We start from the raw sequence: 17,271 nt of genomic DNA on the forward strand, positions 1-17,271 counted from the left end.
GCTCACAAAACCGTTGTCACAAGACGTGAACCGTCGGTATTGCGGAAGAAGCTTCCATCGCAGCCTAGCGCCTGCTTGGGGGTGGTGTGCGTTTAAGTGCAAAGGCACCAACGATGCTATATATCGTGATTTTTTTTTTCGGTTGAAAGCGTAAGAGCGCCCTCAAAACCGGAGCCTTGGGTTTGTTCGCTATATCCGGTGTTACGCCATAACCGGGTCCTTCTAATGTATAGGGTGTGCGCGATCCTCAAGATCCGGCACCAGAGAGCGACGAAAGCCCCGTAATGGTATATTGCAGCTTGGAACAGCAGATCGGTTGGAAGATACGCCTACGAGGTGGCGGCAGCATCGGCTCGGGCCCGAGGAGGAGCCGCCAACGAGGCGCTGTTCGAGTCCGCGCCTTCCTGGCAGAGCCTGGCCAGCTTCCGGCATGCGAGCGGTCCTAGCTTGCGCGCCGTGGTATACAGCTTGTCGGCGGCCCACGAGGCAGGGATGCAGGGGCAGTTTGCAGGTCCCGGCCAGTCGAGGCCAAGTTTGTGCAGCAGCTGTCGGAAGTCGGTGTTCTTGAGCGCGCTCGACTGCACCTCGCTGAAGGCGACGATGGGTACACTCTGGCCCAGCAGCGTGTAGTGCAGTGCCACGGGCTCGGCATCATCCAAGGGTCGGTTTTCTGCGACGTTTTGACAGAAATTAAGTGATATGAGGGCAATGGCGCAGCGGCCGCCGCCCGAGCTACGAGGCAGCCCATATGGGTATTTTTTTTTTCAATGCGAGATGGAAGCCACATGTAACTCCGCAATGCACAAAAGTTTCACATAAAGGAAGATTAGAAAAACCTGTTCACCTTTGTTTCTGGCCATGGAGAGTTCATTTGTACGAATACAATGAAATTTTGTTTGACTTAAAACTTATTTTTATATAGGAACTAATTAGTAATTGGTTTGCTGAACTATTCCAAACTGGGGTAGGGGAACTTGCTTCAGCGTAGGAAAAACGTTTTTATAGGTTCTGTAGGCCGTGCATTTAGTTTCCTGTTCCTAAATTAAACAAATTTTAGGCATCAAAACAATGTAGCATATGATGCCTTAGACACGACATGGTTAAGTACACGCGACAAGGAGGCGGTGCAGCATAGGCGAGGAGAAAAGAAGGAGGCGGAGGCTATGGCTTTGCAGCAAGAATGTCTTCGGAAGTAAGCGGATCTCGTACTTCGCAACGTGCATCGGCTTCACGAACTCATGTTCAGTGGTCTGTTCAAGTAAAGCCATACATACGCAATGCTATATTTCCTGTAGGTATGAGAACGAGAACAATTCGATTCCTATGCATGTTCGAAACAGCGCTGTAAGAAGGCTATTTATTAGTTAATATGCAGGTGCTCTCTTTAATGCAAAGTTTGCATTACCCATTTTGTATATGCATTGCTTCAAAAGCTTTTCTCATTGTTTCACTTCTGATAACTTGCGATAGTTTGTTTCGCAGACAGAAAGCAGTAGCAAGACTTGAACAATAGGTTATTGTGAAATATTTTGTTAGTTACGAGAGTATTCTAAAATACCGAATTTCTTTTCGAATACGAATACAAATAGTTAACATGAAGTATTCGGTTCGTATTCGGAACTTCGAATATTCGCCCACCCCTAGCACGTGCCCATTCTGGAGGAGTGACAAAGAACGGGCACACACTCAGTGGCACATACTGAATGGCCGAATAAAAGTGAAATGTAAATCAAGAAAACCTTTAAATTAACAGGTTGGTGTGCTTTTGAAATATACATGAGCCAGCATTATTTACTCAGGTTTTATATAGGAAATAATTTTTTTGTTGCGCATAACAGAGATGCGCTTACTTGCACTAGTTTGTCGGCCAGCATACGAGGGTTTTATAAACCCGTTCTCTGGTAATTTCGTTCGGTGCATATATAAGCTTCGTATGTATCAACAAGTATACCAGCCTAAGTGCTGACCGACCCAGCAGCTAGCAACCACGCCAGACCCGGAAGGGTAGGCAAAAAAAGTTTCACTTTGAAAGCTGTCGCTGGTTAACATCTTCGTGCGTTTTTCCGCGTGCCGAGCCTGGAATTACCAACTCGAAATTGACGGTGAAAAGAACGTCCACTTTGCGCTTGCGTCCAATCATTTTAAGGTAGTACGCATGTGCGAAAGTACAGCACATTCACGTAATTGTCGTTTTATATCCTTAGGAACCCACATGCCCCATAGTCAACCTGTAGTAATCGCAGTGGTCACAAGATGATGTAACAATTGAAAACGAGGTAATGATGGCCCTATGTTATCCCTTCTGATCTTTGGCAGTCTGCGAACTTGGGATATGCAAAAGAGGCTCTAAAACAGACTTGGATTGCATTTGATCAACAGTCGAGCACCCACATTGACTGGCGCTAACAGTGTATTATTATTATTATTATTATTATTAGTAGTAGTAGTAGTAGTAATACTAGTAGTAATAGTAGTATTTGTTTTCTCTCTTTTTTTTTTCGCTTTTCACGTTTCCAGTGCGAGCGAGGACAAGGGGCTGCATATGCCAGTACCTAGCCCTCTACCCGCCGCGCCTAGCTGTTGACCTTATAGCCTGCAGATGCGTGGGTACCGCGAAGATCCCAAAATGCGTCGAAACTCGGCGTGCTCTGCTTTTGGTTACGTGACGGATCACCTCTTCCAACCGTGCGGTAGATTGCTCCCAACCATGACAGTTCAGAGTGCCAGCTCATGCGTACACATTCCATAGGCCAGTGAAAATGAGTTCGTAACAGGCGTCAGGGCTACGTAGTGATGTCGGAGGGTGGCGAGCTAGAGGATTAGGTGAACCGGAGAGAAAGCGCAGGTGGCAGGATCAAAATGTTCAAGCCTGTTTAGAGCCCCACGGAAAAGTGCTTGTGATAACTTCCAACGATGAAGTACTTACTTAACTTGACGTAGCATACTTCTAAGAACTTCTTCTGAATCCACTGGAGCTGCTGTTCGAATCCAATGCCTTTGAGCTTTAGTACCAAGTCTGTGATCTCTGACCGCTCCTCGCTCTCGATGTTTTGAGATTCCGGCTGTTCCTTAGGCTTCGAAGAATTTTCTAAAAACTGGAAAGTAATAAAAATGGATTAAAATTTGTATAATAGGTTAACATGCCGTAAGCGATCAAACAGGGCGCATTCGGCTTCTGTCTCACCTGTTTTTCTTTTTGTTCCAAATTTTCACATTGAGAATTCGAGATGACACGCTTGTACTTCAGCTGGTCCAGTATCTGGAAGAAATTCACAAGCGAACGTCCACTAATAAATAAATTTCTCTGGAATTCACCAGCACTGCTGCCGCAAATGTGTGGTTTAAAATTTTCTTTAGGAATGTCTTCAGTAATTTACAGGTTAAATTTTATGTGAACACTCGACACAATTATCTACTTTTCGTGTGAGCACTTGACATTAATTATGTAAAATAAACCGCAGAACTCTAAACCACAAGAACCTCAGGCAATATCTAGCTCGCTTGCAATAAGACTGACGCCAGCGGGCCCTTCGTCTCTCGCTATCGTTAATCTTCAAGAGGATGAAAGGCCGTTTGCTCATAGTTTGAGATTGCTTTCGGTTCAGTGCTTTCGGTTCAGGTAGTTTCAAATGGAACGCCACGAGTGGTGAGGTGAGGGTATGATCAAAACCTGCATTGTCTAAGACCTATACGACGGCGCTGTCTTCTTGCCACCAATAATCGGCCGCATTCTTTTGTCGATTCAATTACGTGCGTTTGTATCAACGAACGAGGTGTTAACCTTAGGTATTTTATTAGACTGGCCTGACAACCTTGACAACCGTCTCCTGATAATATCCAGGTACGAACAAGGGACATTTATGTCTCCCTAGTCTACCGCCTATCACAAAAGTGCTTTCTGCAGGCCCCCATAGCTGTGGCAGGCCAGACTGCATATTTTTCGGCAGAAACAAATAAGTACACTAGAAAAAAAAAAAGGTTTAAAGGAAGGAAAATACAAACAAGCTTTTCGTTATGTTTGCACTGGGAACTGATTTGATTGTGCTGTCTCTGCGCGTTCCTTTGTTGTGGCAAGGGCTGGGCCGCGACATCCACTTTTCTTTTTGACCATTACACCGCTATTAAGTGATATGCCAGCTCGCGCAGTTCGCAGTGTTTTTGCAGCGTACCTCTCTGCGGGTGCGACGCACGTCGTTCCGGCGCAGGTGCTCGACGATCTGGCCGACGGGGTCGCTGTCGTACTCGAACTGGAGGAAGCACCAGTAGAGCGCGTTGTCGTCGCCCTCGTCGCTACAGTCGCTGCTGTCGCTGCTGTCGTCGTCGTAGAATGGCGGCACTACCAGCGGCTGGGTGCTGGATGCCGAACCGCTGCGCTGCATGCCAGGTATGTTCTCCGAGTACAGCTCTGGGTTACGTCCGGCGAGCTTTAGGTACCGATTCATCACGTAGCCCACCAGGTCTTCGTACAGCTGCAGCACGTACACGCGCGCGAGCGTTGCAGTTGCATTGCGGAAAACTTTGTTGTATTGTTAGCAAGGCCATACAGCCTATTTCAGTCATTTTCATTTTTTTTTAAATTGCAGCTTCGTTGATCATTATCCTCTAGCTGGAAACGCTCTACATTACCTGCTTGCAGTGTGAGATGGCCGCATATTTCAAGCAAGCCTATTGTTGAGAGCAAAGGCCGACAACTTAATTTTGTTGCAGTTAAGATTTTTTTTTTTTGCTTTGCAACCTTTCACCCCCAACGGCTTTCTATCTGCAGTACTTGATGATATTGGGAGATGTTTACTCAGCAAGGAAAAATCTGTTATGGGGCTTAGCGTTGGAAATATGACAAGAAGCTGAGCCAAAGTACTGGCTACCAGAGCTCGGCTGAGACAAGCAAGACATCACACCAAATGACGTGTTAGTTACTGGGCATATCGTCTCTCTGTAAGACTACAATGCGTTACCGCACAAATTTATAAGGACAGCCAAATCACGTACGTATGCACGTTTTGAAAACTTCCAAAAAATTAGACGTTAATTTGACGAGCTAATCATTTCACCCAAACCTTCGCTAACGACAAACTGCTTGCTTTTTTCTTTGCATACACGGTTCGCCCATGGACCGTTGTTTTCGCTGTCGTGAAAGTATAGAATACGGAGTATTTATATATCTGTAACAGTTTGCGTTCAAATAATCGTTTATATGTCTACGCCTTCGTGTAGAAATACACAAAGCCAAGCTAGAACACATAAATGTCCCCCCTCCCCCATAAGAAAAAAGAAATGATGAACAACATGTGCTTCATTATCTGTGATATGCGATAGACCACCTACGTGCTGCGAACCTTTCCCTGCTTCATGCTGACCGGTGTGTAGAGACAGTATTTTATTTTTCCTTATCACTTATTTTTGATCAGACTATGGAAGCGACTTATATTTCGTTTATGAAAAATGTGGGTACATTTGGGATTCAAAAGTAATTTTATTTCTGTGCGATTGGAATATGGGGCCTTCTTATCCTGTTTGCAGTGGTTCGACTATGCAGCACTCTCGTGAGGGCTGCATACCCCTTCCTACCCACAATGCTGTCGTATCCCGGATCCATCGCAGACCATTTATTGTTTTGTTTCCTGTAAAGCGTGCATCGCCATGTGGCTCCTGATGGCGGGGAGAAGCTATCACACTGCTAACGCGCGTTTGCTCTGTAAAGCGTGCACCGCCACGTGCATTATTTTGATGAGGAGAAGCCACCACACTTATTTATAGTTTCTACCTATAGTTGGCTCCATCTGCAGATGGCTCTACCTGTAGTTGAATCAATCTAGTTTGCTCTATTCCAATTTGAAGCAAACTAAATATCTAAATGTAACATGTTGGCTCTTTTTACCATACGCATTAACGTGAAAGTATCTGCTGGCGCTTTTTTGTAAAAGCGTCTTGTAGTACTCCTGTTCGTCCTTTCTTGCATTTCGCTGCTCACAGTTTTTCGTCGGCATACTAGCATAAGTCATCACGTGGTCATTCAGTTGAGTTTTGAGCCATTGGTTTGCTCATTTAACCGGTTTTTAATGTCAGCCTATATATCACGCTGAGTGTAATAACTATTTCACGTAACGCTTGTGGCGCACTGGTTGTTTACAAAACGTATGTATGGTCAGCATGTGTGTTAGATTATTTAGCGTAACTGACGTGGCTGATTTGTAGAGCTTAACAAATGCATAAGCTGCGTGAAACGATATCTCACTGTCGCGTGGACGTACCTCGGGAATTTCGGCTCCTTCATTCAAGATGTTGACGAAAGAAGATAGAATACTCGGATGGAACAGTGCTTCCGGACGCTTTAGGTCTCCAGCAACGTGATGCATCATCGTGAAGACGCAGTCGTTGACGAGTACGCTGAAAAGAAGAAAGAGGAGTTACAGCTTGACGTATTGTTTTAGCTTTGGTATTTAGCTATTCTATGGCATTTAGCTTTGGTATTAGCTATTTAGCTTTTAGCTATTCTTTCTAGGTTTGTAAACTTTTCATGGAGATATTACGTCTGAAAGAGTTTGAATGCGTGTGCTATATTATAAAACGTGCCCGAGCAAATTAGTTCGAGTGAGCCGTGATTTACCTGTTTTTTCGGTAATCTTTCAACACCACACCGTATCTTTCCATCACCTCGACTGTTGCAAACCTGGGAGAGGGAGAGAGAGAGAGAGAGACAGAAGCAGCGCTTCGTTGGCAACCGCTCAAAGTGATTAGCTCATACTCGGAACAAACAAGTTTCAGATTTGTGCACGAACGCTGCCGTTAAACACAGATCTAGGAAAGTTGGTTGTAAAAACGAACTGTTGAGGACAGTTGTACCTGACGAACCTCCCCATGACATTTTTGTAAGAATGCAAATGGCATTTTGGCGTCTCTTAGTCTTTTCCCTGTTAAAAATCATCAATATGTACGAAAATAATACCAAGTCAGAAGTACTAGGTCTGATTTATCTAAACTGTTTTAAAATAATTTTTCTGGATTGAATAACTTAAAAGAGCAATAAGGACTGTGCGAAAGATAAAAGAAAACTGAGGAGTGCTCACTTGCAATGGAAAATATGCGACATTGAACGTATTACCCATCAGAAGAATGAGCACGTTCGCGTCCGCGAAATCTTACATAGTACATTGTGCTGAAAAACTGATATCGCAATATTATCACAAATGCAAGGTGCATGCACATATAAAATTAGTAGATAGCTGTACGAAGTAAGTATAGTAGTTTTATCGACAGTATAAAGTTGTAAACATTCGCTTACTAACGAAATTACATTGATAGAATGCGTAAGCGTGACTCAACGAGGACGTAGAAAAAAAAACAGGCACACGGAGACGTCGCTGTCATTGTGCGTTGCTTCTTTCTGCGTCCTTGTTCAGTCGCGCTTACAAATTATATCATGGATTCAAACTGACTAGCCCGTCAATGTGTTTGACTAAATTAACCAGCACGGTGTCACGCGCACACAGGTAAACATGAACACACATCGCTCGATGACAGCGGAAACTGTCTTGAAAACGCTGGAGTTAGTAATCGCGGCAGCAGCCGCGAGCCAATTGACCTTCGTGCATATGTCGCTTCAGCGTGTACGAAACGTCAAAAGCACAGCGCGTACGAAGCTACTGGCACAACGCGCAATCCGTAAACATCGCAGATCGTTTTGAAGATGAGGCCAGCGTGGGCGCACACTTTAGCCACGTCGCAGACCGCTTTCATGACACACGAGCGCCGGCAACGCGTCCCTACGGCGTCCGCGATTCGCGTGGCCAACGCAGTAGTAGACGCCGCGGTTGTGTCCGCTCTGTACGGAGCGGAGGGCGAGCAGGACATCGAGGCACCGTAGCAGCCGCCGGAGAAGAACGCCTCTCCTCCCTCGCTTCACCCCTATCCGGGCCGCGTTCCTCACTCGCGCATGCGAGATTGAACCGCGTTCGCCGGCTCACCCTGACCAGCCCTGACACGCTTTCACTCATACGGAACCTCACGGCGACGGCGACGGCAGAAATTTGCCTGGAGTGTCCGTATAATTGATATCGCAATAAAAAGAAATTTAGCTGCAACTGTGGTCCTTGAACTTTTGCACTCGACTGTACATGGTTGACCTATATATGTTTTTTTTTCTGTATTAAACCTGGTACTACCTACATAGGCTATTGATCCAACAATATTCTACGCCCCCCGCCCCCCATACCTTGAATTGCTTAAATAAAGCTTATTTTTGATCGATTGTTTGATTGATAACCAAACCGTAGATTTAGTGTATAAAACCATTTTGAAAAATAGAGTGTGGACACGGTAACGCACACGGTAATGCTTGGTATCCTAAGGGTTCGGTCAGCCGAGTTGTAGGAACCCAGCCGAGTTTAGGAACGTAAGCGTAAGTGTGCCGAGGCCGCCCGTCTTCGTTATGTGGCTCAGATGCCTAAGGCACACGCTGCCCTACTAGAACGAGAGCGGATTGTCGACGGTGAGCGCTACAAATCAATGAAACCAGTGAACCAGTGGACATAGAATAATTTAATGTCAAAGTACTGTGCACATGTACCATAATGTAACATAATGCACATAAATAACTGTAGCACTTCAGTGTAGTAAGACATTTCTGCTTCAATAACTGTGTTGTTCCCGCGGCACATACCACCAATTCCCACACACGTTACAACTTCGGTCGTCGTTTCGTTCCGGAAAATAAACACGATTCGTGAGAACCCTTTTTCAAACCTAACAACAATCATTCGCGTCACGTCGCCCTCAACTAAGGTTGTGGCTCCGCGAAATTTTTACCTTCCGATCTACAATTTTTCTTCTATTTCGTTCTTGTCTTGCTCCTGCGTATATTTCTTTCGCAATAAATATTTAGTGTTGCCTTGTCCGACGGTCCAATTTATCGCTCCTTTGTTTCCAAAGCAACACACTGCTATGATCTTCACTCAGGCGCTCAGATCTTTTTTTGGCTTTAGTATAGTTTAGCGGAAGGAGAAGTAAACGGAAATGACACATACTGCGACAGATGTCCGAGTATGTCGATGTCCAGGCCGCCCTCTGTCTTTTGGGCATACTCCAGAATTAGAAGTAACAGATGGTTGGTGATGATAAGGTCCACAAGTATCTGGCTCGGCATGGCGTTCCACTTGCGGATCAGCAGTAGCGGAATATTGCGAAGGTCTTCCAGACGGGCCAGAGACACTGTGGGCAAGGACACTCGTATTATCAAGGAGTTCACATTCAGTTAATATGACAATCAGTTCTGCGGGATCCCGCGAGGGGGAGAGAGGTTCATGAAAAGGAAAATTCTCATCCACCCGAATGTAGCACGATGCTACAAAGTAAACCCTTACATATTTCTCAGAAAGAAAGCTTCGCAGTTGAAAAAATATTCGTGCTGGTAGGGAATCCAGGGCGATCCCAGACCAGGACGATCTCGAGCGAGGACGATCCCAGACCAGGACTATCCCGGACCAGGATGATCCAGACTAGGATCATCCTGGTCCTAGTCTGGATCCCTGGAATTGCCCTAGTCCTGATTCAGGACTAGGGCAATTCCGGATCAGGACCAATTTTTTTCTCAACTGCGAAACTGTGAGAAAGCCGCATGGGTTTCCTTTGTAGCTTCGAGCTACATTCGGGTGGATGACAATTTGCCGTTTCATCTAATTTAGTTAGGCGAGATAGAATGATAGGTGAATGTACGAGTGGATGCGAGCGTTCGTGCGCGGGAGTGATTAGCCTTTGCTGGTGATAAGGCATCGCTTCATCCATATTTGTGTGTTACAACGATCGATATGAATTCTAGTACATCTAGTAGCACGGTAATGTTAGCAATTGCCGTGGCTAGAAAAACAAGGGAGCGTCGCGGGAGTGGTTGGGCTATGGAAAAAATACGTCACATCTACGGCAGTTATTGTCAAGGTTGCTACTGTCAGCGCCTGTCTACTTACCGCAAAGCCGACGCATGTCGTCACCGACGCCCTTGAAGCGGCTGTTGTACGTTCCGATGGCGGCGATGAATTCGCGGAAAGCGCGAACCACAAGGTGGTACCTGGAAAGGAACATATGGCTGTCACGCTGGCGCTGTGAGATTACAGAAGCTTAATATATATATATATGTGTGTATATATATATATATATATATATATACACATACACCCTGCTGACCCATACGACACATTTTGAAACCACGTAATTCCGATAAAAAATGCAATATTACAGTTGTTGCTTTTTTATCGGTCTAGCGATGTTGCGATAGGCGCAGGAGGTCGCAGCTACTCGGAGTTCTCCACCAAAGCGACCAGACCAAAAGACGGAGGTGCGGACTTCGCAAAAGAGAAGTTTATACAGAGAGTACGTACAAATAAGAATGGGTGAACAGGCTTGGGAAGACTGATTAACAATAGGCCCGCACGACTTCAATTACTGTTGGACGTTCCTGACTAGCCAATCCATACTTGTATGTAGGAAAATCAAGGGTGGTAACATCCTGCCTTGTGGCAACTGTCATAAATCATTAGTGGTTGTTGACGTGGACTCACTTCCAACAGCTGAACTCTGAACCCTTGTATTGACTTAATTATAAGACTACACGTAGTAGACTCAGTATAACGTTTAATTCACGTATTATTACAACTGAATTGCATGCGACGTAAATTGGTATATCTACTTGCGTTGGCCATAAACTACCGTTTACCGGTTATCTAATTTCGTATGATTGGTAGCAAAGAGCCCTCAGACAGACCGGTAGCGTGCTTGGCATATCCGCGTAGAACAAACAGAAAAAAACATTCGCCATGTCTGCTATCGAAGAAGAACGGTTTAATTTGCCAACGTTCGGAGTTCCTCTACCTTCAGCATGAAAAAATGTGCTAAATATGTTTAAAAAGTCCATATTATTTAGAAATAATGCGCTCTCGGCGGCAATGACCGGGCGGATATAAGAGAGAGAGATAATTTAATTGAAAGAAGGCAGAGAGGTCGGCCTGAGCTAAGATGCTCTAGCCTGCTACTCTGTACAGGGGAGGGGGAACGGGGACATAAAGGTGGATATAAACATTCCGTAGGAACGGGGGCCGAGTTGACAAAGCACTTTCTTCACAATTTTTGTTTTCCCGTCAAATTCGCCCATGTCATTCCTGCGTCTTTGGTGCAAGAGCAACTGGCAAGCGCGTTTGTGCTCTCGCACATTCGTGCTAGGCAATGTGACAGACGCGGCGATCATCTCAAAGAACTAGCTGGCGTTGTAACGATTGAAGTGTTACTGCGATTGCGACCTATTGGAATCAGAACGTCGGGCTGCGTTGCTGGGATACCTATGCTCTATCCCACAGTCGGGCATATAATTCGTTCTTGTTTTTTAAGTGTGAACTATTCGGCGACACAGCAGCAGCACTCAGCAGCTGCGGTCAGGAAATTCCGGGAGAGGGCTCGCAAAAAATAAAAGCTTTGCTTTAAAAACTATATTCTGGGGTTTTATGCGCCGAAACCACAATCTGATTACGAGGCACGTCGGGGTGGGTGACTCCGGATTAATTTTGACCAACTGGGCATTTTTAGTGGCACGAGCATCGAGTGACACTCTTGTTTCTCGCGCAGCATTTCCGGTTCACCTCCCGAGACGACCGGGGAAGAAATTCAATATAAATCAGAAAAGATAGAAAAAATAGTACAGTACGAAATTTGTGGGTTTCATTGCAGATGTGATACCAGAGCATAAGTTTAGTTAAAGGTTGACTTACTGAAGTGTCTGGAATAATTAGAATTAAAATTATAAATCACTGATTACCGCACACCAAAACACAGAATCGTAGACTTTAGAGGACCGCCAGGTGAGCACGACTTTGGCGAGATTCCTGGAAACCCGGAAGCAGAAAGCGGAAATAATGACGTCACTGTTTACCTCACACACAAGAAGGTGGCATTGCGTCCGCCTAAAGCTTACCCAAATAACACCAACGCCGAGGTACGAGTGCCACTAAGAGACACCTAAATCAAAGATGAGGGTCGCCTACCATTTTTTTATCGTGCAGTCAACGTAAACGAGCGTTTTTGTACCTCGCCTCCGTAGAAATATGGCCGCCGCGTCCGGAACCGAATTCACGAGCTCAGCCGTTGGCGCAACGCCATGGCCACTAAGCTCCTGGTAAGGCAGCGAAATATAGTCGAGTGTGTGCGATTCCTGGCGAGCAACATTATTCGTACCTCTTTTTGAGCAGCTTGGATCCTTCGGCCGACTGGTGCTGCGGCATGTCCAGCTCTTGGCAGACGGCGATGGCCTCGAAGACGAGCAGACCGACCACCTCGATCGAGAGCACAGGCCGCACGTGGTGCAGGGACAGGCCCAGCGCGGTGGCCAGCCCCGTGAAGTATCCCACCACCCACAGAAAGTGGCAGCGGTCGATCAAGCTCGAGCCCTGCTCGTGGTTCACCCTCTGCGGAAACCAATCGAAATGCACGCCGCGTGCTCGGAAACGCTGCAAGTCCAGTGCGCAGGCTCACGCTCAACGTTCAGGTCGTTCATTTCAAGTCTGTGGAGATTGGAAGAGTTGTACTGGGCCGGCTCTGAAGAAAGGTCAACTGGAAGGTCGGATAATGCTTTGATAACGTTCCTTTGAGAGATAAAGAGAGATGGAGAGGTTGATTTATTTGGGGAACACCAGAGAGGTCGGCCTGGAGTAACAGTCTTATAGCCTGCTACTCTGCTCGGAGGGAAAGGCAAGAGGAGAAAAGGAAGATATGGGGAGCGATGATGAAGATAGGCACTATTCTCCTTAGGGACGTTTGTAGTGCAGCGATCTGCATGCGTGTTAGAGGGCTGACGGTGTTTCGTTTGTCACAGCTTATCTCGAAAAAGGTGCGAATGATTTCGCTCGTCATAATTTTGGCAGATAAGTTTATATCGCTGACCCGTTTCCGACGGAGCTTTTTTCGGCTGTTCATGGTATAGTCTCGCTTTTTTCAAGATAGGTTATAAAAGCTTTAACGGCATTTTAGATCTATAATACCAACAGCGATTTTTTTTTTTGCTCCTTAATGTACGTCCCTTACTGCGGCATTTAAGTCTACATGCACACACCTCACTGATATCAACAACCTATACAGATATGAGCGAATGACTTCGGATATTTTCAACGCTCCTTCTTGCGGGATAATCAGCGTCATTATCACCGCTGTTCTACACGAGTTTTCTAAATCCAGACTGTGGTTTCGCAGAGCCGTCAGATGGCTCTTGCAAAGCATGACAAACGTATATTTCGCTGATAACTGTGCTGCTTATCACACTCGCAGCTTCGCATCTTGTTTAACTAAGTGTTGTGAGGTACGCATGCAATTGCACATACTAAAAAATTGAGTGGGTCGTTTTATTTAAAAAAAAAATGCGGTGTACGAAATCGCGGTGTAGGAATATACAAAGGAAAAAAATGAGTAGTCATTATTTATGCTCACCATAAGTTCAGTCACCAGAGGTCCATATCCGCTGTGCAGAAAGCTGATTGTGAAGTTCTGAAGCATGTTGCTGTAGAGAAAGAAATTTGTGGAAGAAAGAAAAAAAATGCGCACGCGCGACATTGTGAGGGGAAGAATCAACGAAGGAACTGACGGGTACAGACACGGTGACAAAGAGACATAGAGACGATACACGGGATCAACGTGACAGCCGTCAAGCAGCCCAAAAGAAAGCTTTTACCCAAATGGAAATCCCATTATGCGCAGAAATCCCCAAACCATACACGAAAATGTCAAGCGCAGGTGCGCAAAGGCACAGGCTCGACCCGGTGCTGATTGCAACAACGTCTTTAACCTCGTGTCTCCCTTCCTGATTATTTTTCTGTTTCCTGGTGCTTAGGCGCGGCGAGTTGAATATGTTATACTCGAGGACTCCAAGGGAAGTAAATTTTGCACGAGGAAGTTTGTCTGCTTGATGCTTCCTTTTTCATCAGAGCTACACGCTTGTATCACTTCTACGAATGAGCGCGACTTTTGGTTAGGTAGTATTAGTCATAAACGTTTTTTTTTTCTTCGCTTCGTAAAACAAACGTCGCAAGCTATCCTAGCAAACATGTTTATCTTTGGCACATATATTTGGTTTCTTTTTTCTTCTCTTTACATTCGTGCCAACGTCGTTAGGCATACCGCACCTTTTAAAGCAATGAATTTGTTCATACACTTTGGCTGTTGCGTATTTTTTTAGTGACCACTTCGCTAATCTATTTTCTCTTGACGCTGACGGGAATGTGTTATAAATGTGAGGACCTTCATTCCCGCCCTCCTATTGATGTGGTAAATCGACTAAGGCGTAAGAACAAGACGCAACTTAATCCATGGGCCATGGTGTGAGGTATTTATGTTTATGCGTCGCATTAGAGGTCGTCATGTAAGGGTGCTTATATCTAAGGCAAACACTATACATTGCGCAAGGGCACAATCGACCCTGAAGCAGAAGAAAGAAAGATCGCACAAGAGCGGTCTTATGAGGAACAAGATGCCGTAAACCTCGGCGTTGCGCTCTTCGTGCCACTACACGTGAATAGAGAGTATGAAAAGAACACGTGAAGAGAGAGTCTGAAAAGACGAGGAGGGACGCCAAGCTAGGCGCCTAATAAAGCGAGCGTGCGGCATTTTACGTAAGCAGCTATAGTGGGTGTTCTTACGGTCACCACGGGCATGTTCTGACGCTCTAACTCGGGACTAGCGTGTCGTTATCTTTTGGATGCGTGTTGTGGAATGTTGGAACGCAGCACACTTTTACGCTTCCCGAACTCAGAACTGGCGTGCTCACTGCCAAGCGCTCTTTCTTTCTCTTGCACAAGTAATAGGGGGACGCTGTCGCTAACGCGCGGTTAGTTCACGAAACACTTAGCTAAGTTTGGTGTTTCAAAATTAAATCACGCATGCTTCCCCTTTTTAAAGAACGGAACAAAGTCATTACGAGTTCTGGAATGATTTAATGATATAGCGTTAGCATTTGTTTGGGTAGCTCTTCCACGCTGAGGAAATAAGTGCAATCGTGACCATGTTCATTTATTGGACTGCCCTTTACTTCGGACGAGGAAATGGCGCGTCGGTGTTCGGCATACAACGCTTCTTGTAACGCCGATTTTTAAATTTAATTTACCGGAAATTTATTATCCGGTGTTCAGTATGACCTTTACAAAAGGAAGACATATGGTAAAATTGGCCACGCAGGGGTGTGCGTGTTTTGCCTTCATCGTCTATAAGTGAGACGAACCTGCCGAGCAGTACAATTAAAACTTGTCGACTCAACAAAAGCACACAGAGAATCATGCATCGCAATGACGGACGACGAAACGGACGAAGGACGTGAACCCACGTACACACACCACCGGCACAAGAAGCTCACAAACAACCAAAAAGAGACCGCAGATGTGTGGCCAGAATACCCTTCCAGACCGGCACCCTCCTTCTCGCTCGACTGCTAAGTGAGATCTGTGATAGGCTGAAGCAATGTCATCTTTAACCGAAGTCGTTTCCATTAAACTAAAGGAAGAGATTAGAGAGCGTGAACAAGTTAACTGGACTCTTGAGCTGCGCTACAGGAAACGTGAGAGTCTGAGATTACACTGCTGCAGCAGATCATAACTCTCACTCGGCAGTCTCGGCAAGCGAAGGGGTGACAAGGAGATGGCCCGGTAAGGACGGGTAGTGGCGGCGGGACGTCGAGGAGGAGGGTGTCTCCGTCGCAAACGTGTGGCCATGGTCGAGCGACGCCCCGGGGCGCGTTAACCGACAGAAATTCAGCGACTCAGCGCTCCGTCACTTGCTATTTTCGCTGGGGACCGTACTCTGCGTACAACCTCACGGGCTGCAGTGTAATGAAACAACCGCCACCTGGCTATAGAGTCCTTTGTGTAGGGACGTTTCAAGTTGCCTTTCTCTACCCTAACATTTTTTTCCTGATTAACCTTATTCCCCGAAGATTTATCCCTTAGGAACCCACAAATGCGCGTTCCGGGTGAAGAGCCTTTCTCTCTCATGACGCACCAAACACAAAACATAGTCAATGAATACAACAAGCGAGGTGTTTTTCTTTTCTTTTTTTTTTTCAGGAGACAAAGCTAGGCTGAAAAAGCAGTGCCAATTGTTTCTACAAGACCAAAGCCCCGATGAAGTACGCAGAAGTCGCCAATGACCAAGCGACATCGCTGGATTTTTGTGTACTAACGCACCCCTGGACTGCCGTGGGAACTGCATGAAAACATTGGCAAAGATGCGGGTGCGATAACTGTACAATAACGGGGAATCGGGAAGTGACAAGTAAGAAAAAAAAATTCAAGAGGGAGGTAGGAAGGGAGCCTGAGCGTAGAAAACTAACGAGGGGCCCAGGGTATATAGTTTGCTTAAGGGGATATAAGGGATGGTAAAAAGAACAAAGTGGAAACGCTTTAGGGATCTGAGAATTTTGTCGCCGAGGCCAAGAAAAGTATAGGTGCGAGCCGTGCTCGCCAGCAGCCAGCACCCGGCCGGGGCCCAATGGTGGCTATGTGGTGCCCCCTCTCAAATGCAGTTTACCGTCCACGCCCATTGTAATCTTCCGCAACTATAGCTTCCACACGAGTCCGGCGCGGCGGTCCAAAGGCACGTCGGTTGGGGGGGTCGTCCTTGATCTGGAAATCTCTTCAATAAAAGAAGAAGAAGACAAAAGTCTGACGAGCGTTACTTTGAGATTGGTCAGCACTGAGTGAGGAACGAAAGCGTCAGCTGATGAGTCACAGGGCACAAGTGGCACATTGAAATAAGAGGTTAGTGAATGAGCAAACTCGAAGAAAAGTAGCTACATCGGCACAGTGTTACGCTGAATTGTAAATGACACCATACAGAGAATGACTCTGTTGGATCCCAAAAAAGAAAACCGCCAAGAGCGGTTGTCCTTTATTTGGTTAATTCTAAAGTATTAAGGGTACTCGCACTACGAAGTTTACGTACGAGATACGTGTTCATGCAGTTTGCAAAGTGGCGTCAGCAGTACGTCGCATGGAATCTAAATCGCTTATTCGTACGACGAACTCTTTCCTTGAGATGTGTGGCACATTGGCAAATATTTGACCGGAAAGTTAACCAAAACTAAGATTCTTTTATAACCGGTCTTGTTGATCTTGTGAGCATGAAGGATAACGCTGAAGTACAGCCTCGTGCCTGTCGAGCTGTAAAATAATTATTACGCCTTGCGTACCTGGTCGCTACAAGAACACAGACATGGATATGACCTACCTCATGTCTCTGGACGCTCCTTGACTCGGG

General features: G+C 45.9%; 1 protein-coding gene across 1 annotated transcript in view; it reads right to left on the reverse strand.

Moving 5' to 3' along the window:
- Window positions 1-292: 292 nt before the first annotated feature.
- tim (timeless) overlaps window positions 293-17,271 on the reverse strand; it is a 28,635-nt gene continuing 11,656 nt past the window's right edge. The window contains exons 8-17 of the mRNA XM_075681914.1: window positions 13,459-13,528; window positions 12,214-12,443; window positions 9,960-10,060; window positions 9,024-9,207; window positions 6,608-6,670; window positions 6,252-6,387; window positions 4,170-4,469; window positions 3,185-3,259; window positions 2,927-3,095; window positions 293-670 (exon numbers count right to left, since the gene is read on the reverse strand). Coding sequence (XP_075538029.1) covers window positions 330-670; window positions 2,927-3,095; window positions 3,185-3,259; window positions 4,170-4,469; window positions 6,252-6,387; window positions 6,608-6,670; window positions 9,024-9,207; window positions 9,960-10,060; window positions 12,214-12,443; window positions 13,459-13,528 — 1,669 coding nt within the window. The 3' untranslated portion in view covers window positions 293-329. The remainder of the gene's footprint in view (window positions 671-2,926; window positions 3,096-3,184; window positions 3,260-4,169; window positions 4,470-6,251; window positions 6,388-6,607; window positions 6,671-9,023; window positions 9,208-9,959; window positions 10,061-12,213; window positions 12,444-13,458; window positions 13,529-17,271) is intronic.

This window comes from Dermacentor variabilis, chromosome 2 (genome assembly GCF_050947875.1).
Source record: "Dermacentor variabilis isolate Ectoservices chromosome 2, ASM5094787v1, whole genome shotgun sequence".
Taxonomy (NCBI): domain Eukaryota; kingdom Metazoa; phylum Arthropoda; class Arachnida; order Ixodida; family Ixodidae; genus Dermacentor; species Dermacentor variabilis.